At 41.4% G+C, this 27,882-nt stretch overlaps 1 protein-coding gene across 2 annotated transcripts; it reads right to left on the bottom strand.

Annotated features, from left to right (window-relative positions):
• Nucleotides 1-27,799, bottom strand: VPS4B (vacuolar protein sorting 4 homolog B). Of its 2 annotated transcripts, none has more exons than XM_036245257.1 (11): nt 24,915-25,086; nt 18,330-18,441; nt 17,053-17,209; nt 13,670-13,737; nt 10,617-10,736; nt 8,029-8,185; nt 7,513-7,661; nt 6,940-7,021; nt 5,400-5,619; nt 1,725-1,865; nt 1-360 (listed from the first exon to the last, which is right to left on the bottom strand). In XM_036245257.1, the coding sequence occupies exons 1-11, from the start codon at nt 24,936-24,938 to the stop codon at nt 259-261; spliced, it is 1,332 nt and encodes a 443-aa protein (XP_036101150.1). In that variant the 5' UTR covers nt 24,939-25,086; the 3' UTR covers nt 1-258. The 2 variants fall into 2 exon arrangements, with proteins under 2 accessions (XP_036101150.1, XP_036101149.1); XM_036245256.1 differs by lacking the exon at nt 24,915-25,086 and adding an exon at nt 27,536-27,799 and having other exon boundaries at nt 2-360.
• Between the last annotated feature and the right edge of the window lie 83 nt (nt 27,800-27,882).

Consider the following 27,882-nt stretch of genomic DNA (forward strand, 5'->3'; position numbering starts at 1 on the left):
GACCTCCTGGTGCCTGGGTCGATGCTCAACCAAGCCACACCAGACGGCTTCAGAGCCCGTTGTTTTATAATTTTGTTAATAAGAGCATGTAATAGGTAAGAGAGCACACAGACATGTACAATGCAGAGGAGCACTGACGTGAGCCCTGCCTCCCTGCACAGAAGGGTCACTGGAGGACGACCTGAGTGCCGCCCAGGAAAGGCGACGATGCCGACGACAGAGAGAACACACGTGGCAAACGTCTTCCTGGTCTTTGGTTTAGCCTTCTTGGCCAAAATCTTCTGAAAACTTCTTTAATTTCAGCAAGTCGTGTTCATTGACTGTGGGTTTTGTGCTAGCTAGTGACCGCAACATGTCCGCCTGCCAGAGAAGGGAGGGAGGAGTATCAGTGACAGATTCAATCACTGCATTATCATCACATTGCTGTCTTTCAACTAAGGTTAAATCGGAGTATTTGCAGGATACCATAAGCTACTGAGAATAAACTCTTATTCTTTTTCTTTCTTTTTATTGAGTTTTAGAGAGAGAGGAAGGAAGACGGAGAGAGAGATAGAAACATCAATAAGAGAGAACATTGATTGGCCGCCTCCTGCATGCCCCCCACTGGAGATCAGGCCCACAACCTGGGCATGTGCCCTGACCGGGAATCGAACCGGTGACCTCCTGGTGCCTGGATTGATGCTCAACCGCTGAGCCACACTGGCTGGGCTAAACTCTTATTCTTACAAAGAACCGCTTTGACCGTGTTATTCCTTTGCACAGAAACCTTCGATTGCTAGCCTGTGCTCATCACTGCCTTCAAGAGCCCCTCCCCCACCCAGCAGAGCAGTCCGCTCTCATAGCCTGAGGCTCAACACCTCCACAATATGCCCAACCTCTCTTCCAGTCTTAACAGTATCTTCTTAATAAGAGCGGTTTTCCAAGTGCAACTCAAAAATATACTCATTCACGTATACTTATGTGAAACAGAATACTATTTGATTAAAATCAACAAATCAGAATTTTTAACTATTAGTTAAAGTTAAGATAAAAATGATAAGAAAATAGGATAATATTAGGGATTCATTTAAAAATTAAGTTCTAGGCTATGGCTTTGTCTCCTATAAAAAAATAGTACGAAAATGGTCAAAAGAACCAAAATTAATAAATAAATCAAGGACTGAAACAAAAAAAAAAGAGTTTCTGAATAACTTCTCAGATAAGCACTATGATTAATTAACACAAATAAATGTGTGTGTGTACACACACTTATACATATATTTATATACATATACATGTTCACATATATCTTTATATCTATGTCTCCATATCATGTAAAAGTTTCTCCTGGGAAGTTAGTTTGTTCTGACATAAAGCTCTTTGAATATCTGTAACAGAGGCAGAAGATTTAAAAAACTGAGTGTTTATCAATAAGAAATATAAATATAACAAATGTACCTTTCCATTACAATAAGTTCCCTAAAAAGTTATATATCTTACAAAATAAAGCCTTATTATTTTAACTCCTTCAGTACAAATAGAAATTTAATATTAATTTTTATAATAAAAATTATTTCAGAATATTTTTTAGCACTGCAGTATTTAAATAAGTGACAGTATTAAATTAGTGTGCCTAATCATGCTAGCACTTTCTAGCTAGTCTTATATAACTGAAAATATTTATCTTTGACAAATTACAAAGATAAGTTTAAATAATTTTTTAAAAATAAAACAAAATATCGAACCATGGAGACAATCGGCTCCAGGAGCTTGTCGCCAGGGACATCCACCCACGTCATTTCAATGGCGCCCGGGTCCCCAGGAGAGCAGGGCGTTAACAGGTCATCCACTATGTTGTTAGGATCAGCTCGTGAAGGTCCTTGAACCTGGGATAAAGTGTAATTGAGAATATTTATTTGAACAAATTAAATAAATATTAAGATTTAGGCCATGATCAGGAAATTTCAACATATTCTATTATTTCATGTTTCATTAAGATGTTTACTTCTCAAAATAAACAGACTATACAATAAAAAGTGGTTATCTCTGGGTGACGAGATAGATTTTGTTTCATTTAAATTTTTTCTTGATCTTTTTCTATATTTTGAAATTTTTTACAATGATCAAAGAGGGAAAATGAATTAAGATAAAAAATTAAATAAAAAGAAAAAAGAAACAGTTACCTTTAGCTAAGATTTTTCTTTTTTTTCTAATGCTTATTAAGTGGTAATAACCCTTGAGAGCAAAATAGAAATACCTATTCTCACCTTGTCACTGTCTGTCTTTCCTCACAAACATTTCACTGCAGGGATTTCTGTGGTTTTTGACTGTTGTGCTTTATGACTTACCTTTGGGCCTAGATTAGCACTTTAGATACTTGATAAATAAACAAGCAAACTTGGTGACTGAGAGATGGGGAAAGGATGGAGCTGCAGAGAGATGCACTTCACCTTCATCCCTAACAGGGCGTGAACTCAGGGTCACGGAAGCTGTCCCTGCTGGTCTGCACTACAGACAATCAATGAGAAGTTCTGGGTGGGAAAGGAAATGCCAAAGGGAACTGAAGAAAACAATGGCTGTAGCATAACTTGATCCTAAGTTACTATATTCTCTCAGCAATGAGATGGCTAAAGAAGGGGAGATGAGCACTATTCACAGGTTAATGAGGTACCACGATGGGTGTTTTATGAGTAGGACTTCCCTTCACTCTCACGACAGCACTTTGAAGTGTTACCATCCCTATTCTACAGATGATAAAAGTGAACCTTAAACAATGTAGTAATTTGCTCAGAAGATATAACAAATTGTGGAGTCAGGCTTCAAATTCAGGTTCTAATTCAAGGTCATCATTAAAAAATACTTATTTTTGCCCTGGCTGGTTTGGCTCAGCGGTTAGATCATCAGCCCGTGGACCAATGAGTCGCGGGTTCGATTCCGGTCAAGGGCACATACCTAGGTTGCGGTTTGTCCCTGGTCCTGGTCAGGGTTGTGTGAAAGGCAACCAGTCGGTGTGTCTCTCTCACATCAATGTTTCTCTCTCTCTCCCTCCCACTCTGTCTGAAGATAAATCGAAAAATATTCTCAGGTAAGGATTTAAAAAAAAAAGGAACATACAAATGTACCTCAGTCATGATATATTAGTCTTGTCATATGTTGCTGGACTACATGTGCTAATAGCTTTTCAGGATTTTCACATCTATGTTCCTGAGTAACATTGGACATTGCTGTCCTCAGCAAGAGGTCCAAATTACCTCCTCCACTGCTCCTTAAATTGCATATCCAAACACGCCATAGTCTTTTACCCACCTCCACCTCAACCATCTATGCTGAACTCTTCATGCAGAGAAAACAGTGCACTAGGTAGGGGCAGGAGAGCAGAATGTTGAGGCTTCAGATTCTGAAGTGCACCTTACCTGGGGGAAAATCACATTTCTGCCCCTATCTAGTTGCACCTTGGCAACCATGTTACCCTCCCAGTCCCAGTTTAATCATGCCCAGGTAATCTATGCCTCAGATTAACTATCAGCAGATGGCTGTATGTGCCTCTTGCAGTTTGGGTAAAGACCCAATGAAACTGTAAGATAAAAGAACATAGTGCTATGAGGTATCACCTCACAAATCATCAAACAAGTGTCGGTGACGGTGTGGAGAATAGAGGACTCTAGTACACTGCTGGTGGGAATGCAGACGGATGCAACTACCATGGAAAACAATATGGTGTTACCTCAAAAAATTAAAAATTGAACTTCCATTTGACCCAGTGATCCCACTTCTAGGAATATACCCTAAGAAGCCTGAAACACCAATCAGAAAAAATATATGGTCCCCCATGTTCATAGCAGCACTATTTACAATAGCTAAGATCTGTATCCATCAGTAGACGAATGGATAAAAAAGCTGTGGTACATATACGCAATGGAGTACTATGCAGCTAAGAAAGAAAGATCTTTTATCCTTTGAGATGACACGGAGGGACCTGGAGAGTATTATCCTAAGTGAAACAAGCCAAGCAGAGAAAGACAAATATCACATGATCTCACTTATTGGTGGAATATAATGAACATAACAATCTGAGGAACAGGGTAGACCCAGAGACTTGGAAGTGGGGTACAGACTGACAATCCTCAGAAGAGGGGGTGGGGGGGAGATAAACCACAGAACTTATATGCATGGACACATAACCAATGGACATGGACAACAAAGCTGGGACGGGGTGGGGGTGGGGAAGGGGAGGAGGCTGTCAATGGGGACAAAAGGAGAAACATCTGTAACAAAAATAAATAACACACACACACACACACACACATATTTTTTAAAGAGTTAACTGAAAAAAAAAAAAGAACATAGTGCTGCCCCGGCCAGTGTGGCTCAGTGGTGAAAGCATGGGCCTATGCACTGAGGGTCTTGGGTTCGATTCCTGGTCAAGGGAATGTACCTGAATTGCAGGTTTGACCCCAGACCTGGCTGAGGTACATGCAGGAGTAACTAATCAATGAGTCTCTCCCACATCAATGTTTCTCTCTCTCCCCTCCCACTTCCTTCATTCCCTTCCACTCTCTCTAAAAAAACCAATGGAAGAAACATCCTTGGGTGAAGATTAACAATAACAAAAAATAAACACAGTGCCAGGCCTGTCAATATTTAAACAACATTAGCTATTATTATTTTCATTGTGTTAATGAGGTACAAATACAGCTTCTGCTCTCAGATTTTCTACTTACAGAGAGGTAACTATATATTTAAGTTTCTACACTTACATCAAATAAGTGCTTCAAAAATCATCACCCAGAAAATTTTAAAATACTTTTAGACTATTAGTAATGGCTAATTAATAAACAAATTTTATGGAAAAAAATGTTCATTGCTACAGTATTTTTTTTTTTTTTTATCCTCACCCGAGGACATTTTTCCATTTTTTGTACAGATAGAGTGGGAGGGAGAGAGAGGAAGAGATAGAGAGAGAGAAACATCGATGTGAAAGGGACACATCTAGTGGCTGCCACCGCACGACCAACCAGGGCCGGGGACAAACTGCAACCGAAGTACGTGCCCTTAGTGGGAACCGAACCCGGGTCTCTCTGGACCGCAGGCCGACGCTCTAACCGCTGAGCCAAACTGGCCAGGGCTGCTACAGTATTTTTAAAAAATTTTATTATTAAGGTGACATTGGTTAATAAGCTTAGTAAGTTTCAAGTGTACAATTCTACAATGCATTATCTATATAATGCACTGTGATTCAGTACCCAAAGTCAAGTCTCCTTTGAGAACTTATTTTCAATGAAATGGAAGCATGTCTATTATGTAAATCCACTTATTTATTATACAAAACTAAAGCCTTCCTAAAATTCTTTGAAGACAAATCTATGATGGTCTTGGAATTTGGTTTTAAACACACGAGAGGCTGGATAAAAGTCCCTTACCTTTTTAAAATGGGTGGCCGACTGTACTTTCCTGACAGGCTGCATGAGTGCGTCTCGCACAATGACACTTATGTCTGCCCCCGAGTAGCCCTCCGTCTTCTTCCCGAGCTCTCGGAAGTCCGTTTCCGTCAGAGTGTTCTGAGTGGTCCCCAAGTGCAGTTTGAACATTGCGGCTCGGGCATGGGCCTCTGGCAGAGGAATATAAATCCGTTTCTCAAATCTTAAAGTGAAAAAAAAAAAAAAGTTGCAGTAAGAATATTACTACATATATTTCATTTCTATTGAAAATTAGAATATTTTCAAGAACAAACAAGATATTTAGATATTCTCATTTGTACCAAGTTAAGTTGAATAAGTTAAAGGCCCATATGTGCCAGAGTTAAACATATATTTAGGTTAAATGAAGTTAAAATGTCCAGGACACAAAACAAATAAAACCAGAATAGCCAGGGAAGTGGCTGAAATGGGTTAGTCTTTCTCACATGGTTTCTGGGTTATCTCGCCACAGTGTTTATATGTCTGGAATTCAGGACATGACATGTCCTCCAGGACTACAGTTTCCCACAGAATTATATGCGGAACTTCAGATCAGAAGATTAGTACAATCAACACCATGAAATAAGAGATGACAAAATAACTCTCTAAATTCAAAATAGGAAACTTAGTCAAAATATGTCAGAATAAATATATATTTATTACACAAAATGTCCACTTTATTATAATGGGTATCCAGAACAAGTAATTCTACTGTATTATAATTCAAGCCCATGTTTTAGTAACAATAATTTTGCTTGCCCTCTTAGGATCTCCATATCTGCGGACAGGAGGAAAGCAATGAGAAAGATGTGAGAGGTCTGTGAAGACACTTTCCCTCAGGTCATGCTCTGTGGCAGTGAGAGGAGTCTGGAAATTTGCATCATCTCTAGAGACGCCTTCAGAGTTAGTCCATCTTCAAAAACAACTAGTACGTTTCCTTTCTTGGTACTGGGTGGTAATCTAGCATCCTGGCAAACCAAGTGGACAGGATCAGGCAGCAGTAAAGGAATGAAACAGGGAACTGCAGAGCAGTAAGAACCATCAGAGTGGACACCTTTCCTGTAGTTCAAGTTTCATATGCAATTTAAAAATTACAGACATATGTTTTTTTAACTGAAAATACATCTTGGTTATCATTTAACTTATGACTGTTATTTTGCTAAAATTTTATATGAAGGTCCTTCACTGAAATATCAAACTACATATTTATAAATTTCTGAAGCACCAGTGGCTACTAAGTTTAATCAAAACTAAAGGTGTTAGATATTACCTTTCCCAACATGAAAGATGCCAGTGTGTGAAAATCTTGTATCTTCAGTATGTATAGGAAACAAGCAAACACACACCTGCCTCTCTTCCCCCAAGGCAGGGGGACAACAGGGTTAGGGCACATCAAAAAAGATTCTGAAACGTATCAGAATGACCCCTCACAGGACAGAATGGGAATTAGTATTCACTTGTTACAAATGTAATTAGAAATAAGATATTTACAGCTGCATCATACCTTCGCCTAATGGCAGAATCCAGAACCCAGGGTATATTTGTAGCTCCCAGAACCAAAATTCCCTCATTGTCCACACCAACACCTGCATCAAAATAGGTAATATTTTCAATAATTTGTCATTTAGTGTTCGTGAAACCTTATCCCTATGGCCTGTTAACAATGTGATGCTTTAATATCAAAGTATCTCATTTTGAGAGTCTCTCTCTGAAAAAAACTGTACTTAATCATCAAATTACTAAAACATGATACAAATATTCCCAAGAGTCAAATCTCCTAGGCTGTAGACAAACACTATTAATATTCTTTTCAAAATATTTCTTGGGAGATTTCATTTCAAGTCCACATATTCCTTCTACTGATCCTGCCCCAGATACAAGTGAATATGTGGATCCTTCACTGACTACTCCAGCGAGTCCTGCACAAGGATCACAACCAGACGAAAGGCAATCGGAATGAAACACGGCACAATAAGCAGCCTGTCAGAATGAACACATTCTGCTGGAGCATTCTGTGTTTTGATCTAATAACGGCTGCACCCCAAGCAGGAAGTACTGCAGAAGTCAGCGCCAGCACCTTGCATCTGGACCAGGAACTCCGTCTTAATCCTGCGCGCTGCTTCACTCTCGTTTTCGCTCCTCGAGCCGCACAGAGAATCGATCTCATCGACGAAGATAATGGAAGGTTTATTCTCTCTGGCAAGCTGGAATAAGTTCTTAACTAGCCTGAAAATAAACAGCAGCTTTCAGATTCTAAAAATAGTATACGACACATGGCATAAAAGTCGGAAACAATATACAGTAAGGACAGGAACTCTATAGATTAAAAAACCTTATCACGTCGTGGTCCAGAAAATAAGAATGCTCCATGTGGATAATGCATTTCATGATTTACTAAACTATATACACATATTATCTTTCCACAATGAAATAAATTCCAAACTGGGGACTGATTTGACAGAGAAATGAACACCTGTATGATGTCACTCCTCTGAATGTCTATTACTGATGTAAGAAACCTATTCCTTTGTAGAGTCCTATAGTGACTACCAGGCAAAGAAACACTCAGAACCCAAGTCCATTTATTACTCACTTTTCGCTTTCACCCAGCCACTTAGAAACCAGGTGGGAGGAATGTATCGAGAAGAAGGTGGAGTTGTTTGCTTCTGTGGCTACAGCTTTGGCTAAATAGGACTTTCCTGTTCCAGGAGGCCCAAATAAGAGGATTCCCCTCCAAGGTGTTCTCTTACCTAAAATTTGCATAAGAAAAACAACAAGAGAATTTCAAAACTTGATTTCAGTGATCACAGACATCATCCATCCTGAAGAATACTGTGAGGAGGTTTATATTCTAAAGCTACTAATAACTTTTTTTAATAAATCAAAGGTAAATCTTAAATGTATTTTATCTGCTTTTAGAGACCCTTTGTCAAAGGTGAATATAACCCTTCCAACAGGAAGTCCATTTGCTCGCTCACTCATTCATTCAACCACTATGATTACAAACGACGATGTGCAGACAGAGAAGTACGAATACAAAAGGATCTTTGCCCTCCAGGGGCTCATGGTCTAGTGGGGAAAGGAGTTCAGTTAAAAGGCACTTCTGACCAGGTACCGGGTACACTGCTTGGTATCAGAATACTGTCTGAGAAACTATATCCACAGGGGAAAAGCAGCTGAAAATATTTTCTTTTAAATATTTATGACCTTTGGAGCATAGAACTACAGTTTGGTCGACCCCTTGTGAAGTTCTGCTCAATCCTGATTCCAGCAGGAAGCACAGGTTATTATTATAGGTAGCATACTCTCACTCAAATAGGTGGGTAATGATAGGGGAATCTACCCTTAAATCCTAGTTTTCCCAAAATATAACATGTGAACCAATCAGCCCCTTGTATCTCAATTTTGCCAGTGAGAAATTATAATGCTGCCTAAAATAAATCAGGCTGGGCTACACCTGGCAATAAAATATCAAGTATACATTGAAAAATGCTAAGTGCAAATTGTGGACGGGCACAGTGTCCACAAAGGAATGATATGCAGACGACTAATGGCAAAACTAAATATTGTTATATTTGTTTCAAAAGCCTCAACTTTTACTTGAATTCTCTTTTCCTGTTTTAATGTCTGCAACATGTTAGTGTTCCTTAAGTGTAGCACCTAAGACATTGGTGGCATTTAAAGTGCCTTTAGGTGGAATACAAACACTTTTTATTTAAATGATTATCTTTTTAATGTGTATTAGACAAACAGTAAAATTTCCATTTGTGGTAAACACAAAGCAGTCTTTTAAAATAAAATGACTAAGTAAAATAAGATGATTTAAAAGTTCAAATATGGGCAAAACAATCTACGGTGTTCCGAGTAGAGAGTGATTATGGCTGGGGAGGGAAGAGGCAGAGGGATTTCCGGGTTACAGGTTGACCTTTTTGATCTGGTTGACGATTACGCTGGTATATTTACTTATTGATAATTTATGAAGCTGAACATTTTCAGGTTCCTGCATGTCTCTGTATATCTATGCTGTGCTTTCATTAAGATCTGCTCTCGAAGTGAGTGATTTAAAGAAAAGTATTTTTTATATAATGGCACGAGTATGAAAATAATTCATGAAGATGATACATAAATGACTCACGTTTGAGAAGCGCTGGTATAAGTAAAACAAAATGAGGTCAACTCAACTGCAAGTGTACCTCTCTAGGACTGTGATGTCAACTTCTATACTGTTAGTTCCATGTTCCTGAGTGAGGCTGTAAGTCGCACCGCGAAGCTCGGTGACGACGGTGGCCCACGTGCTCTCTGCTCGTCATCACTGCTCTACATGACATCACTTCCCAACCTGTTCAGTTTGAGGCCAACACCACAGATTTGCTCTCTACGTAAACCAGCTTGTTTAAAAAAAACAGAAAACCTCTGTGTCACTGTTAGACTATGGGTATAGCCAAATCACAAACACAGGCTACCAGTCACAAAAAGGACAACAAGAAACGGTCTGGCACAGACGACTCGCCCACTGCTGGGGCTGTAACTTCAACCATCCCGGATGGCGGGTCAGCAACATCCTCCCAGTCGACAGGCTGCCCCCACGCCACTAGGGGATGCGCACTTTACCTGAAAATGGTGAATAATTCTTACTCCTCTTTTTAAGAAGTGAAAACACTCCTATAAAACTAGTATATGTCCATTACAAAAAAACTCAAAAAAGTATTTCAGATGAAAGTCAAAAGAAAAAGTAAAAATCACCCATCTTATTTACGTCAATCCATCTACACCTACTTCTCAGCACACACGTTTATTTAACAAACATGGAATCATGCTACATGTATTTTATAACTTGTGTTTTGATCTTTATAAGAATAAACGTGGACGTTCTCCACGTAACTGCAACGCAGATCTAAGATTCTGAATGCGGACGTTCACTCTGTGTGATGAGTGCACAGCGTCCCACTGCGGGTGATTTACCCTATGCCCCACTGGCTGACATTTAGATTATTTTGCAGCATGTATATTAAAAATGCATATGTATATAAAATAAATACTTTTGTATAAAGGCATAACACCGCCTCAGAGTTTATCTAAGGTAGTAACTCATGGCATGGTGACAAGAATTCACTCTACTCTCTTAGTCATCAATGTGGTTTTGAAAAATCATAAAAGAAAATTACTAAAAAGTCACCTCACCTGTAAAAAGATGAGGAAATTTAATAGGCAATATCACAGCCTCTTTAAGTGCTTCTTTGGCTCCTTCAAGACCAGCAACATCACTCCATTTCACATCAGGTCGCTCCATAATAATGGCACCTAAAAATATTATGTCATCTTTAAATTGAGGAAGACTATTTCATCAAATTTAGAAGACAGCATGAAATAATGATGTTAAAGAAATATATTATAAAATTGTCTGGATAAAGTTAAGGTCCTAAAAATCTCTTTGAAAGAGCGTGATGAGGAAGTAGCTGGGAGCAGGGAGTGGTCAGCAGGAGTCAGGTCCTGGGGTGGATGGCGAGATAACCCAGGTTGAGTCACTTTCCTATGACCGTTTCCTCACTGCGAAATGAACATACCATCATCTGTCCAAACTACTCAGACAGGCTAGTGTAAGGGTCAAATGACATAATAAATATCAGAGCACTTGGAAAAGCACCAAACATTACATTACAGCACTAATTCTGGAGTACCGGAAGTACTCGCTCAACGGGGGTTCATCTACTATTTCTCTTTTTAACCAAACAACCACACACACACAAAAATGGTGATCTAATACTCTCCTTTAACCACAGAAAGAAAATACACTTAACAAACGGAACTGAAGGTAGACAGACAGATGGACAGACAGACAGAAGAGATGGGAGGGGGAGGGAAATAAGAGAAGTGGATAATGATGGGGAGAGAAAATACACTCTTGTAGATTTGCAATCCTTTCCTGAGATATGCCAAATTTTTGATTTGGCTTCTACACAGACCTATTTATAATTTGTACCATTAACAAGGTTATTTAAATAATTTAGTTTTTGAACATCATATATTCGAAAGCCATAGCAATTATTGCAGTAAGAGTCAACAAAATATTTCTTTTAATATAGGTATTGGCAAAACTTTTTAGTTTATCTTTCATCAAAAGCTTTTCCAGTTTTCCAGGATATAGAAAGTGCTCAACGACAAGCCACTGAACAGTCTGTTCCAAGTGACGTGCAGCTGAGTAGGTTCAGTAATACACCACCACTTACACAATCTGCTGTTTGCCAAGGAAGTTAGTTTTATGGTTATTTCTTCTCATGAGGAAATACCTATTATTCTAGGAGTAGTTATCCTCTGCAACTTCCCTAAATTATGAAAATCTTTAGCGATAGATTAAAATTAAATAAAACCACAAACACTTTTTGCATTCTAAAAGTTCAGACTAAGTATGAATTAAGAAAGCCAACTCACTTTTTCCTTTTCTGTTCTATTCAGATTAGTAATCCTACATGAGGAAATGATTTACGTCATCAGATAGGAAGGGGCTGTGTTAAACAAAAATAAGTTTACTTTATATATAAGTTTCATGCCATGTATTCCCTAAACATGCCATAATTAATCTTCACATTTAATACTTTTTTCTTAAAGTTTAAAGGTGGCTTTGGAATATTCAGTGATAAAAATGTATTTTTATTTTATTTTATTTTTTATCCTCACCCGAGGACATTTTTCCATTTTTTGTTCAGATAGAGTGGGAGGGAGAGAGAGAGAAACATCGATGTAAAAGGGACACATCGAGTGGCTGCCACCCACACGACCAACCAGGGCCGGGGACAAACCCTTAGCGGGAACCGACGGGTCTCTCCGGACCGCAGGCCGACGCTCTAACCACTGGGAAAACTGGACAGGGCTCATTACTGATTTTTAAAGAAAAATTCTCAATTAAAAACTGAGTTGTATCATTTTCAAAACTAAAGATACAATCCAATTTTTACCTGGGGTGAGTGGGCAGGACTGAAGAGAGGGAAAACAAACCAAACCCCCAAAAAAAACACAGAAAAAAGCTTTCGCCTTACAACTGAAAGGTCACTGGGCACGGACCACGGGGCTGCCCAGCCAAACTCACTGGGTCTGAAGTGTGTCCCCGCTTGCCCTGCACAGTGGGTGGCAGTGAAGACTCAGCCTGTCTTCGGACTACATCTACCACTGAGGTTCTAGGCATACAAAAATATCCTCATTAACTGTAGTGTTAAGATACTCTCCTTATAGTATCCTTCTACACATCCAGTGGAGCTGAGAGACAGATAAAGTATTACCAAAATGGAGAGACTGTTCACCAATCACTAACCAAGCTGAGCCTATATAATGAAAATATGTCCCAGTTATGCATTCAAATGCAAGATTCGCAAGATTCAAATGAACAATACATAAAATTCAGCTTGAAAAATCACTAACATATTAAAAAACAATCTAATCTGAGTAACTAAAGAAGCCAGCAATGAAATAGATTATTATATACAGAGCTATCATTTATTGAGTTCCTAGAATTTATTAAATATAATATTAGGCAGTTTTTACATTGTCAGAAATCTTTTACTAGCCCTGAAAGGAAAATATTATTCATTTCTATTTTAGAGCTGGGCTCTCAGACTCTGAGATGTTAGGGAACTTGACCAAGATTTAAGTAGCCGACCTGGGGTGGAATCCAGATCTGAAGGGAGCCAAAATCCACACTCCCCCCATCATGCCATTAGACTATAGTCGAGGAGAATTAAAGGGTTTGCTTCTGTGTGGAAGGTAAAAATGAAAGTGGAAAGAGAAAAATAAGGGTCGGGGCTGAAACAGAATGAAAAAGCAGATGAGGAAGAGCAGGTAGGAACATAAAATAAACCATCGATAAATAAACTACAGCAATAGCAATAAAAGCCAAGTGTAAGACCTCATTCTTTCTGTTCCTCTGATTTGGTAGTATGCTATTGGTCTAAATGTCACCTTCTCTAACGGGGCAAAGAAGACAAAATGAAAGAGAGTAAGTCAACTGACAGGCTTTTTAAGGCAGATAAAAAACAAACAAACAAACAATATTTTTACTGCATTAAAAATAAAACCACCAGAGACCCCAAAGAGAAAAACCCTGTGGAAACCAGCATGTGATCACTGGGAATGAAAGCCAGTTCTTCAACTGCATTTAAATGATGGGCGGGGAATTCAAATAGACAATTCACTATGAGATTTTTAAATAAGAGAGTAAATTTAAAAATGAAATCTAAAGCAACCTTGAAGTTGATTCTGTAGTTTCTTTGTTTCAGGATCATCAGATTCTCCTTCCCCATCACTGTCATTCCTAATAAAAAGAATTTAATATATTCAAATGATCATTCATTGCTACCAAAATAAGGCAAAAATGAAGAAAAGATTAACATATTTGTAAGTAGTAAAATAAGACATTTACGTTACAAGTTATGCTTATTTTATTACTTTTAAGATCATATTAAATAAACTACTAAGCAGGCATATCATCTATCAATGTGGAACCATGAACAGGAAAGGGGCAAATAGATCAGAATGAAGTCTGGAACTAGCTTCCAAGGCCTATGATGTACCTATGCATGTGCTAATTCACAAATGCATGCCCCACACCCAGCCCACAAAGGGTTTTGGATGACTTACAGGAGAGTTGTAAACAATAATAAAGACACCAGAAACAGGCAAATTATGTATTAGAACAAGAAGCCATGACTAGGAGGAAAACCCCCAATATTCATTATTTAAGGTACAAATCTCTATAACCCTTAATCTGTGGGTTCCGAAGGATAAATAAATTTTCTGATGAAAATGAACTAAGTTCCAGGAACAAGCAGATTAACCTAGAGATTTCATAACCAAGAATTTACTCTCAGGAAATAATTTAAAATAAGTTATAAGGATAATCATGCCCACACGGTTTGCAATCGGGAAAACAGAATTACATATGTTCCATTAATTATAGAAATTAGCACAGGATAGAATACATTGCAATCTTGATAAAAATGACATTGTCAAAACAGTTTACTGGAAAGATGCTCATGATACATGTTCAGTGAAAAGGCAATAAAGTGCCCGGCCAGTGTGGCTCAGTGGTTGAGTGCACCAAGTTGAGTGACCCATGCACCAAGAGGTCACCAGTTTGATTCCTGGTCAGGGCACATGCCCAGGTTGTGGGCCAAATCCCCAGCAGGGGGCATGCAGGAGGCAGCCAATCGATGTTCTCTCATCGATGTTTCTGTCTCCCTTTCTCTTCCTCTCTCTCTGGAATCAATAAAGAAACACTGCCCTTTCTAGGCTCCCTTGCAGCTAGGTTTCTACATGAGACCAGAGTTTCTCCAAGGGGGAGGTGGGGTCTGCATGAAGGTCACTCCTGCAGGTGAAAGCACCGGCTTTGCTGAGGGAGCTGTGGTGGAGGTCTTACTCCCGCTCCCTGGCATCGGAAGGGGAGTTGGCAGCAGTGGATCCCTGCCAGAATGACCCTGGTGGAGCCGGGCATTTCTCCCAGCTATATGGAATCCAATCTTGATTCCCTGGCCCCTAAATTCTGTGAGGTAATACACTCTGATAAACCCCTTAAATTAGCTAAAGTGGGTCCTGCTGTCCAATTCAGAGCTGGCACCCCTTGCCAGGCAGCCATCTCAGCAGAGAGCATTACACAGCATCTTCAAGCAAGACCGAAGAGCCCCAACTCTCAGGGAGGAAAGGGCGTTTCTGCGGGGGAGGGAGTGTCAGGGTGAGTCGGGGGTCCTGGCTCTTGAAGTCAACTGAATTCTTCTCAACAGTTTCACTTCAAGTTTGGAGTCCCAGTCTTCCATAAATGCCCCACCTTTTACATAAGAAACCCGGTGAAGTTGAGTCTGTGTTGAAATTTAATAATCCACAAGATCAGTGGGGTCTGACTTTAGTTATGTCAGTGCTACAGCTGCAGAAGGTAAAATATCCTTCAGTGTTCCAGAAAACCCCTGGTTCCCTGACCATGTCTTGAACAGAGAATATAAAACCTTGAGCTTATCATTTTCTTCAAACTCTCCCATGTAGTTTGAAGCAGCAAGTTAACTCTAGTTCTTATATTGCTCATGTCCTTCAAACTGGACTATGGTAGTAGCCCCCAAGCCCCCAAAGCACTGCCTTCAAGGTGCTTCATTCCTGGTCACCACAGGGGCCTGGCTAAGTAACCTGTGCCCCTGCAAACCATGAACTATGAGTATCACATCCTCTAACCCTAACCAGAACCTCCAGCCTGCAGCCCCAACAGGCCAAATAACCCCATCCCAGAATCTCGTTTTCTTAGTGTGTTTTCTCATCTGGAACCACTTCCGGTACCAATTAATAGAATGGTCAGGGGATGTGAAGAGAACACGTTCCCACTGCTCAGCGCAGAGCTTGGCATGAACATACTGAATAATAAACTGCATCTGTAAGTGATTCATCTCCCATCTGGGAAGACATTTCAAAACTGGGTTTAGATGTTTATAAATTATGCTGTGTTGACTTCTTTACAATGACAAAATAAAATAAAATCTAAAGCAAATTCACATCAAAAATTTTTACATGAGCCCTGGCCAGTTTGGTTTAGCGGTTAGAGCATCGGCCTGCGGTCCCGAGAGACCTGGGTTCGGTTCCCACTGGGGGTGCGTACCTCGGTTGCAGTTTGTCCCTGGCCCTGGTTGGTTGTGCGGGTGGCAGCCACTTGATGTGTCCCTTTCACATCGATGTTTCTCTCTCTCTCTCTGTTCCTCTCTCTCTCTCTCCCACTCTACCTGAACAAAAAATGGAAAAATGTCCTCAGGTGAGGATAAAAAAAAATTTTTACATGAGATATCAAACAAATTATTCACATTATTGGAGTCATTTTTCATTTTTTCCATGTGCTTAGTACAGACTGAGAGTCAATAATACTAATCAAAGATTTAATTCACAGATCATTCCTATAATTTTAAATTTCAATGTTACACAATGGCCAGAGATAAAGAACATAATGCCTACAAATGCTTTTTCCTATTACTACCAAGTGGTCATGAAGGGTCATTTGAGGTACATCATGCCCTGAACTTGGTCAATGAGGGGTTGGGAAACATCCTATGTACAGGACCAGACAGTAAATATTTTAGGAATTATGGATCATACAGTCTCTGCTGCAACTATTCAAACTTTTTGGTAGAGCACAAAAGCAGCCATAGACAACAGGCAAATGATTGGGGGAAGCTCTGTTCCAATAAAACTTTATTTATAAAAACAGGCTGTAGGTCAGATTTGGCCCAGGAGCAACTGTTTGCCAACACCTAGTTTAAACAAAAGAAATTTATTTCACAGAAAAAAATTTTTTAAATCCTCACCCGAGGATACTTTTCCATTTATCTTCCGATTGAGTGAGAGGTGGAGAGAGAGAGAGAGAGAGAAACATCGACGTGAGAGAGACACATTGACTGGTTGCCTCCTGCAAGACTCAGACCAGGGCTAAGCACTGGACCACAACTAAAGTGCATGCCCTTGACTGGAATCAAACCCGCGACTCTTTGGTTCTCAGGCTGACGCTTTAATCACTGAGCCACACTGGCCAAGGCTTCACAGATAAAATTTAATTTAATCTTCTAATTAGTTACAATAAAATCTAACACTCTAAAATACATACCCCTTCTCGTCAGCTGGACTCGGATGTCCCTCTTTCACGGGCTTCTGTGGTTTTTTCTCTTTCTTTTTCAGGTATTCCTTTAGTTTTTCTGCTCTATCAAGATATTCTGTACACTTTGCCCTGATACTTTGCTTGGCTTTATCACCCTGTGCTTCATCTATTAAAGGGAAATGAGAGATCGTCCCATTAGTGTTATACCCAGATACGGTCAAGCTCTTAGATATCCTTCTAAACAAGGACAATCTATTTTGGGGGAGGAAGATCATCTCTAGCTGGTTGTAACCAAGGATTATCAATCTTTTCTATTCCTTCAGCAAAGTCAGAGGCCAACAGTGGGTCTGAGTCAGAAAGATCTGAGCAAGGCACTAGGATGTTTTAAGTTAATGTTGGATAATAAGAGATTATTTAACAGTCTGTGGGTTTCATACTCCCGACATTCTGTGCAGCTAGCTGAACGCAGCTTATGTCATACACACCAGTTATAAGGCAAACAGAAGTAAAGCCATATCGACCATTTCCATTAATGCCTACGTAAGCTTTATTTCAGAGTATAACAGAGTATACATATAGTAATTTTACTACATATACGCAGACCTCTGTGAGAGCTATCTGAAAAGTAGACTTCAGCAATATACGCAATTCATGGGATTAGCCCCACATCTTATATGTTAGAATTCATTCTTAGTTTCACTTTAATTTGACAGAAAAATCTCCAAAGTTAAATGGGAAGTTTAAAAGCTAAAATTTTTTATTTAAAAACAACTTAAAGTTGACCAGAAAGATGTTTTCTTTAACATCTTACTATACCCATGTTCAGCATTAGGTTTCACAGTCGAAGCAGGAGTCTGTGCCCTGTCCCCCCGCTGCTGCATCCCGGGGCCTACAAAGGGCCTGGCACACGGCGAACACCCACTATTCGGAAAATGCACAAAAAAGTTTCCCAGCCTAAGTTTAAAACAGCGTATTTTCAAAGAGATGGCTCGAATATAAGAAGGTTCAGATTACATAATCTGGGTATATTAAAATAAAAACGTATTTCCACTGACTATGACATTTTCATATGTTCAGGCATGCAAAGTAATAACTATAATAGCTGTGCAGATTTGTTAGCTGAGTATCTAAAACCTGTCTAGATGCATACTAGAAAGCTAGTAGGCTGTGTGTGGATGCAAATTGACGGTTTAGAATTTTCTGGCATTGTATTACAATTTTCATAAATGAAATATAATAAATATTTTTTTCTTTTAGTATTTTTAAATACAGAAACCAGGCCTTACATTTAACTACGTGGAGAAAATACTGCACAGCGTGCTGGTAGAGTTGAAGGGCTTCCTCATAGTTCCCAGCTTTGTCTTCCTGGGCTGCTTTGCTAGCAAGATCTATCGCTTTCTGTTTGAAGAGAAACAAATTCATACCATCAAAATCATACCACCAAAATCAAAGCATAAGTGTAAGTTTGAAATAATCATATGAAAAGTTGTTTTTTTAAATATAAAAACATCCTTAAAACAAATCTTTTTTTCTAAATCACAAAAACATTTTCTTACAAATTATAACTATTTATAAAATGCAAATTAAATGTTATATGGGTTAATGCTATCTGAATACAAGTTTATTTAGTATCAATCACTAAGATTTGCACACAATTTGCACTCAATGAAAGTTAAGGTTAAGGCTAGTACAGAATAATCAAAAAATAATCTGAAAACTCTCAAAATCAAATATCGCTTTATCTAAAGCATATAACAGTCAAATGTAAATGGGTAAAACCCCTTCAGAAGCAATGGGGCAATGAAGCATCAAGAATCAAAAAAATACCCACATCTTTAACCCAGTAATTAACTAAAGGACAGTAACCAGAAAGGTCTTTTGAAAAACAAAAACAAACCTTAGTAACTAAAATTTTAAACAGCAAAAAGATGCCACACAATGGAAAATTATAGAATGATTAAAATAATACTAAGAAACATTTGTAACAACATGGAAGGTATTTATAATTAAAGTTTTTTGGAAAGATACAAGTTCAACTGTTTCAAACAACCAAAAGAAAACAAGCACAGGAAAAAATCGGGAAGGAAATTAACAACTTATCTTTGATAAAACTTAATTTTTCATTTTCTACTTCCACATCTTCTAAAAATGGCCATAATGTACACAGACTACTTTAGAAGTATTTAAAACAAAACTCCCCAAAATAAATCCATACAAATAATGTCCAAGTGAGTGACAACAATGCAAAAGCAAGTAAATGGTAGAACAACAAGCTTTTCAAGAAATGGTGTGAGAGCAACTGGATACACATAAGCGAGCGAGAGTGAGAGAGAGAGAGAGAGAGAGAGCGCGCGCACGTGCTTCAACCTAACCACCACACTTCAGACAAAAATTAACTCAACATAGATTATAAATATAAATTAACTCAACATAGATTATAAATATAAAATGTAAAACTATAAAATCTTAGTTCTCAGATGACACCAAAGCACAATATCTAAAAGGAAAAAATAAATATTTTCATCAAACTTAAAAACTTTCGGTCTGTAAAAGATCCTGTTCAAGGATGAAAAGACAAGCTACAGACTGGGAGAAATATTTGCAAACCACATACCCAGTAAAAGACTAGTATCCAGAATATATAAAGAACTCTCAAAACTCAACAGTTAAAAAAAGAATCCAAGTAGAAAATGGGGTAAAGACAAGAGACATTTCACCAAAGAGGATATACAGATGTAAGCATACGATTAAATGTTCAACATCATTAGCCATTAGGGAAATTCAAATTAAAACCACAATGAGATGTCACTGCACATCTATCAGAATGGCTACAATAAAAGTTACTGACAATACCAACTGGCGGTGAGGAGACAGAGAAATTGTGGTGAGCATATGGAGAAATTGACCACTCACATATTACAGGTAGGATGTAAAATGACAAAGTCACTCTGGGAAACTGTTTTTTACAAATCTAAATATGTAAAACTACCATATGAACCAGCAACTGCACTCCTGGGCATTTCTTCCAGAGAAATGAAGACTTTGTTCATGCAGAAACTTGAACATGAATGTATCAGATGTTCATCAACAATGGCATGGTAAACAAACTGTGATACACTCGGCCCTGGTTTATCACGGTTAATCAGTTCCAGACTCTACCGCGGTAAACGAATTTCTGCAAAGTAGGATTCTTCATTTATACAGTCGTCCCTCACCACTTCTGCGGCTTCACTCTATGGCGGTTTTTCCAAATATAGTCTAGTATTTGGAAAAAACCACGATAGAGTGAAGCTGCGAAAGTCGAAGCGTGAGGTGGCGAGGGACAACTGAACACCACCACCATGGAGTGTTACCCAGTACCAAGAAGGAAGGAACTACTGATACAGGGATTGGGGGGTGGGAGAGAGGACTGGTTACAAAGGTCAGGAAGGACACCCTATGGATCGAACTGCTCTGAATCACAACAGTCACGTGAACCTACATGTGAAGGTACTCTGCACATACACAAATGCACACTAGTACTAGACCGGGGAAACTGAACACGACTGGTGGCATGTATCAGTGCGACCATCCTGGCTACTACACTTTTACAAGATGCCACCATGTGAGGCAATGGGTAGAGAGTACACGGGATCCCTGTATTATTTCTCACAGTGAGTGTGACATCTAAAATTATGTCAAAAGGAAATTTTCATTAAACTATCTTTAATTTTTAAAAATATGCACACACATATAAGCATGGTTTATTAAAACATTCCAACTGGATTAACTTAGGTAGTACAACTGTATTCAATAGAAATAAGAGTTAGCAGAGAAAACATGATCCTGGTTATACTGTATTAAAAATAAGCATATAATTCACATAAGAAAAAATTATTCAAACAGCCCCCAAATCAATCACACATAAGAGTACTGCACTCTGAAGCAGCTGCTCCTGGACTGCAGAGAAGGGATGAAAGCTGTCAGTGGGAGAAGAGGCCTTCCCTGGGCACATGCGCCCCGTGCTGTAGCAGGAGGAACCTAAATCATATGCTTGAGAACTGACAGAATGTAGAAGTCATGTTTCACAGCTCAGCTAGCCTGAACATAAAGCTAAATTTTCAAAAGTTTGGTAAACGAGGCAGGAGGTAAAGGGTAGAGTCGTAGCACGTGGTCACCTGGTGGGCCCATGTGCCGGGTCATGGAAAAATGCATCAGGAAGGTGCAGTGGCTGAGCCATGTGCAGAGATAAGTTCTTTCTTATTCTGGCTGTAATTTTCTTCTCATGTTATTTTGAATCACTGTGCCACTCACCAGTTCAGTCACGCAATCCCCTCCTTCGCGGTCAGCCCTCTTTTAGGCTGACCTTTGTTAAAGTAAAACGTTACAATCAGAATTTAATAACCTAGCTCCAAATATGGTGCCCATGACTTTAAACCAGCCGTTCTCTAATGACGGACGTGTATCTGCACTGCCCAATATAGGAACCGCTAGACACATATGGCTTCTGAGCACCTGTGGTTAGCGTGACTGAGTTTCAATGTCCTTGAAGTAAATTTAAACAGCCACATGTAGCTCCTGTACTGGACACCACACGCCAACCCTTTACCCGAGGATGAGGATTTGAGATGATACATATCTGTTCTCTCTGCTGAATGCCCCACTTCACCCATTCCTGTTAGCATTTTTCCTTTGAAATGAAGTTAACTGTGTGGTTCGGGAGTGCTAGTAATTCTTTCGGAATATAACCTGACCATCTTCCTCGCTCCCACCCTGGTTCGATCCTACCGTCCAGTCTCCTCGGCTTCCACCCTTGCCACCTCCAGTCCACAGAGCAGCCAGTGCAGGGCGCCCTTAGATGGATTCCCACCGCGGCCAAGGAACCCAGTGCTGGGTCATGATCTACAAGAACTAAAGGCCCTGGCCCTGGCTCCATCTGGGCCCACCTGCAATGCTGCGGTCCTCCTTCCTCCTTCGCTCTGCAGCCCGGCCGCCAGGCACTGCTGATCCCCCCAGAATGCTCTTCCCTGCTCTTCCCCAGACCGACACCTGAGGGTCTCTTTCAGTCAGTTCCAATGGCATCCCTCAGAGAGGCCCTCCCTGTTCTCCTATCCAAGCGCACGCTCCTCTTTCAGCCCCTCACCCCTGCACTCCTACCCCGTCACCGTTTAGCATTATATTTACCTGGACCCCTCTCACTGGCTGTCTCCTCAGTGTACAGGTAAAATGAAGTCTGTGATGGCAGGGACTTCATCTGGAGCTCCGCTCCCCCGCCCCCGAGCCTAGAACACATGGATGCTCAATAAAATTGTTGAATAAATGGGGGGAAAATCCCCCATCACGTTCTCAGAATCTTCCTTTTGGTAATTCCACGTGTCACCTACAACAATTTCTCTCCACTCCACACTGCTGTCCGCAGGCGACAGCCCTCCGCCAGAAATCCTCCTTTGACACTGAAACGCCCTTCGGCTTAGCTGTCTCTGCTCCTTTGGGGCCAGCATCTCAGAGTAGCCTCTACTCGTGCCAGTTCCTTCTCCACCACTTACCCTTCCGCTCAGCCGGTCTGGGCTCCTGCCCCTCATCACATCAACACAACGGCTCCCGCAAGGTCTCTGTGATGCCAGATCCAAAGGCCGGCTGCATCGCCAACGTGACTGCGACATCTAGCACTCCCTTCCTGAACACAGCCTCTGCGGAGCTCCGGGGAGCCACCTGCCAGGTCTTCCTCCTACTCTGCCGCTCCCACTCTATCTCCTTTGCTGATTCTTCCTCTGGCACCAGATGCTAAATTCAGAATTCCTGGGGGGGGGGGGGGGAGGGTTTGGGCGGGGCTCACTTCTCTCTGATTACTCCCTATGTAATCTGTTTTTGATCATTTAAGCTGATTATCTTTATGCTGATGACTCCCAAATTTATTCAATTTTAAAACACATCACTCTTCTGTTTAAAACTCTTCCAGTGGCCCTGGCCTTTGTGGCTCAGCTGGCTGGAGTGTCAACCTGTACACCAAAAGCTGGCGGGTTCAATTACTGATCAGGGCACATACCCAGGTTGGGAGTTCAACCCCAGGCCGGGGCGTGAGGGAGGCAGCGGATCAAAGTTTCTCTTTCATATCGACGTTTCTCTTTCTCTCTCTCCCACTTCCTCTCTCTGAAATCACTTAAAAAGTAAAATCCTTCCAGTGGCTCATCCCTGTGCATGTGGGTTTCGTGTTTCTGCCTGACTTGTCCCACTGAACAGAAACTCCATGAGGATGGGAGTTCATCTACTGAGTTCACTCTTTCATATTCCAGAGTCTAGCACAGAAGCTGGCAAGAGACTGAGTGAAAACGTTACCCCAGGGCGAGCCAGGATCCAGTCCTCAGTACTGAAGTATAGGGTTGGGAACCTCTGGGGCTGTCCTTTTCAGATCAGGAGACCATGACGTGTCCACGCTAGAAAACCCTGGGACACTGGGTAAATTCTAGCATCACCTATCTCAGGAGGAAAGATGTCCCAGCCCGTGTGTCAAGGCTAATTCTTTCCCCTGTGTTCTTGAGCTCATCCCCACCTGCCTTCTGGGACATTTATTCCACCAATGACATGTCACTCGACTCCTCAAACGCAAACACCCGGCTACTAGGTTCCCCTGAAGCTACTATCTCACTACCTTTTCATCTCCACAGCCAAGTCCCAAGGAGAACCCCAAGTTCATCTCGGTTTCTTAAGTCCTCCCACATCAATGATTCCTGCTCCCTGAATGCCAACTGTCTCCCTCCCCACCCTCCCCTCAGCAGCATTTAACCCTAGTAACAGACCCCAGACATGGCCTCCTCTGGCCCCATGGTACCCTCTCTCCTGCTTTTACTCTGGACTATGTTAAGGATCCTTTTTCAGGAGCACCTTCTCTCTTCTTAAAGTGCTGCTATTCCTCAGGGTTTCTCCCCTGGTCCTGTTTCCCTCATTCCATGAACTCTCTAGACACCCCCGCCCCCCACACACACACACTACCACCTGCGTGCCAGCAACTCCCAAATCCACACCTTCAGCCCAGTCCTCTCTCTCCAGCTCTACACACACGTCTCCAACTGCTCACTGGACATTTATTCTCGATGCATGTCAAACTCAAGAAGTTCAGGACCACCCTGGTCCCAAACATGCCCCTCGTCCTGTAATCCCAGAACCAATTCCTACCCACTCAGATCTCCTGGAAAAACACTTGGCCTCCCCCTCCTCCCTCGCTTTCTGAAAGAAGAACCATGCCTGGCTCTTCGTCTTCAATTTGTGTCTGACTAATCCCTTCTTCTTTATTCTAACAGGAAATATACTTCTTCAGGTGTCCGTATCTCCCACCACACAGAACCCTGCCTAACTGGCTCCCTGCCCCAGGCTTGCTACCAGACAAGTTGTGCCCTATACACCTGATAGTTTCACCCTAAAACAAAAACCTGAGCCTATTACCATCTAGACCTGGATGAGGATCAGTCACCTATGTGACATGGTCTACTTAGGCTCGTCCTCCCACCTTGCACTCAGTTCCAGTCATACCTAATTATGGGGACAACCCAGACAACTCAGACTCCATGCCTCCGAGCACTCTCCACCTGGAAAACCTGATCCAACTGTCTGCCTGTAAACTCCAGCTTCTCCTGGACCCGGCAGTCAAGGTCCTCCTGCAGCAAAGCCCTTCCCAGCACACCAGGTGGCCTATTCCTGTGCTTCCTCTAGATTTCTCTGCCTCCTAGACAGACTTCCAGTGATCACACAGTATCCTAGCAGTCACTTTACATGTCTGTTTTCACATCAACATATAAGCCCTTGGAAGTCAAGAATGATATATTTATTTCTTTTATGATTCCCCAAGACTTAGCAAAATAGCATGGCACAGTTGACACTCCAAGAAATATTCATACCTGAGTAAACTTTGCTCTATGCATACTTCATTACTTGCCATTTTTCCTGACCCTCTCCAAAGTTTATCACATTTATAGACTGAGGAAATGTTGTTTTTCTCTGCCTGGAACGAGTCCCACTTTCCTGTCCAAGGATGCATAAACTTGTAATGACAAAAGCACAAACTTGTAAGCAGACAGACCTGGATTCAAAACTATCTTCAACATTAATTAACTGTATGCCTTTGGGAAAACTGAACCTGATATGTTTCGATTACTTATACTGTGAAATTGGAATAATATTCACCTTGAAGAGCTGTTTTGAGGATTAAATGAGATCACATCAAACACCAAGTGGACAATTAGTGTCACTTTATCTAAGCTCATGATTATCTCCTCTGTGGAACGTTTCCCATCTGTCCTTAAGTGTTAGACGTGCCTTCCTTTCTGCCCTCCCACACTAACCTCTAATTCTATTATACTATTTACTGTATTCTTTTATAATTTTTCTTTAGTTATCTGCATTCGTCCATTAGATTATAAGTATACGGCTACAGGGATTTTTGCCTTGTCTGGTGGGAAAGTTATTCGTTATTTGAGTATTTTTTATCCATGTTTCCTAGGTTAGGAGGTTGAAAGGTTTGAATGAGAAAGCGCATCTGTGAACCAACCACTAATAGGATTATAACTCAGTCCCCCTCCCTGTTTAATAGTAACAATGCTTTTAAAGTGGATCGATCTCCAGCTGACTTAAGAACATCCAACAATCCAATTTAAATAACACAAACTGATTATAGAATGAAACTGCGTATTTTCCAAAAGAAAAACACTGTCAATGCATAAATTAAAATCATGTTATAGAATGCCCAAATCACATGCAAAGTCTGACAAATGAAGACCTGGTGGAATAAAACTAGTTAACTGACAAACCAAAAGGTATGATGACAAGACGGGCATTTTAAAATAAACCATCTTCCATGCTCAAAGAACAATATGTACTTTCATCAAATGACCATATTTTATACAAGTACATTTACTAAACACTATCAATAAATGAAGATTGTTCTATTTTAGTTTAATGCAATCTTTTTGTTTTTTAATCCTCACCCAAAGGTATTTTTTCCACTGATTTTCAGAGCAAATGGGAGGGAGAGGGAGAGAGAGAGAAACATAGATGTGAGAGAGACACATCCATTGGTTGCCTCCCGCATGTACACGGACCAGGGTTGGGGATGAACCAGCCCTTGACCAGGAATCTAACTGGGATCCTTCAGTCCACAGGCCGACGCTCTAACCACTGTGCAATGCTGGCCAGGACAGTTGAATGAAATCTTGCTGGAAAAGATACAGGAACCAACATGTGACTTATTCTTTGTTCTAAGAAATAAGTTGTAGCTATGATTTTAATATTTCACAAAAGATATGTTCATTTTCATAATCTTTCTGGTCCATTTTCAAGACAGAAGTCTCAAGCAAGCCCCTTCCCCCTCTACTCTTTTCTGTGGAATTGTGGCCTCTATTTATTTAAAATATGTTTTTATAGACTTTTAGAGAGAGGAAAGGAGAGGGAGAGGAGAAAGAAACATGGGTCAGAAACATGGATCAGCAGCCTCCGCAGCCTCCTACACGCCCAGTACTGGAGATGTAGTCCACAACGGGGGCATGTGCCCTGACCAGGAATCAAACTGGTGACATGGGTCCATGCTCAACCACTGAGCCATACCGGAGGGCTGGCTTCTATTTAAATGGGTCTACTTTTTGAGGTCTTTCTTCAGGATCAATGATCCTGCGTTCAGTAGGTCCTCCATTGGCCTGTACCAGGCGCTCAATAAATGCCCATTTAACCAGCTACTGCAAGACCAAGACAAGTATTCAATATAAGTATTTCATTTTCTTTTGTCCCCAAATGACCTAGTGGACTGGGGTATCCTCGATGCCAAGTCACATTCTAAACCCTACTGAAGCCTCAGATCCATTCTGAAGATGGGAGACAGTTTTCAGAAATTTCTCCATGTCCAATCCACAGAGGTCCAACGATTTAGTCGAAAACTTTAGATTTCATGATTTGTGTGTGAAATACCGCGATCACTTCGGCAGGGGTGAGGCGGTGGAGCCACAGAGTAACTAAAAAACATCCCCGATCTTACGGTGCTACATTTTGGGAGCCACAGAAGAATGCACACCAACGCCCGTGCTCAGGGAACCCACGGGTTCCTCGGAGTCCAGTTCTGCTCTCTCGTTCCCATCCCCCTGCCAGCCCGAAACGGGCCCTGCCGGCCCCGCTGGAGGAGCTGCCGAGAGCTGGGACCGCCCCACTGTCAACGGGTCCAGAGCAGGCAGGGCTTTGCAAACAGGACGCGCTTCCCACGCTCGCTGACCCTGATGGAAGCGTCCGTCCACCGTTCTGCCCAGTTCGGTTCGCATTCGGCTGGTGTGAAGGCAAAAGAAAAGCCTCAACTTAAGCCAAGAGTCTCAGAAAGCAGGGCGCTCGGGAGACCCCGGAAGCGGGCAGAAAGCACGGACTCGCCCACCTGCGGCTGGGCACCGCCCTCCTCCCAGAGCGCACCGGGGGCGCGGCCGCTTCTTCCCTCCCCCCCCCCCCCCCGGCTCCCGCTCCCCAGGGGCAGGGAGGCCGGTGATACCTGGAGGTTGGACGAAGTGGATGCCATGGCGGAGACCCGAAGCGGTTCCCTGGGGAGGAACGAAGGCACAGGACCAACAGCGGCGACGTCGAGCCCCGCCTGGTGTAACCCCAAAAGAGTGCGCAGGCTGATGACTCCCCGACCCCTAGCAGCACCCTCCCTTCCGGACGGGATCCTAATCTACACAGAGCTCCAAGAGCCGCCGGACCCTCCTCACAAAACTTCCGCAATCCCGAGCCCCTCCGGGCTCTCGTCCCGCCTCTCGCCCGGGCACTTCCGCTTTCGTCATCATCACGCGCGCTGCCCAGCTCTCAGTCCTCTAGGTCTCGCCTCCGCCCGCGGCATCG

This window comes from Molossus molossus, unplaced genomic scaffold (assembly GCF_014108415.1).
Source record: "Molossus molossus isolate mMolMol1 unplaced genomic scaffold, mMolMol1.p scaffold_m16_p_6, whole genome shotgun sequence".
NCBI lineage: Eukaryota > Metazoa > Chordata > Mammalia > Chiroptera > Molossidae > Molossus > Molossus molossus.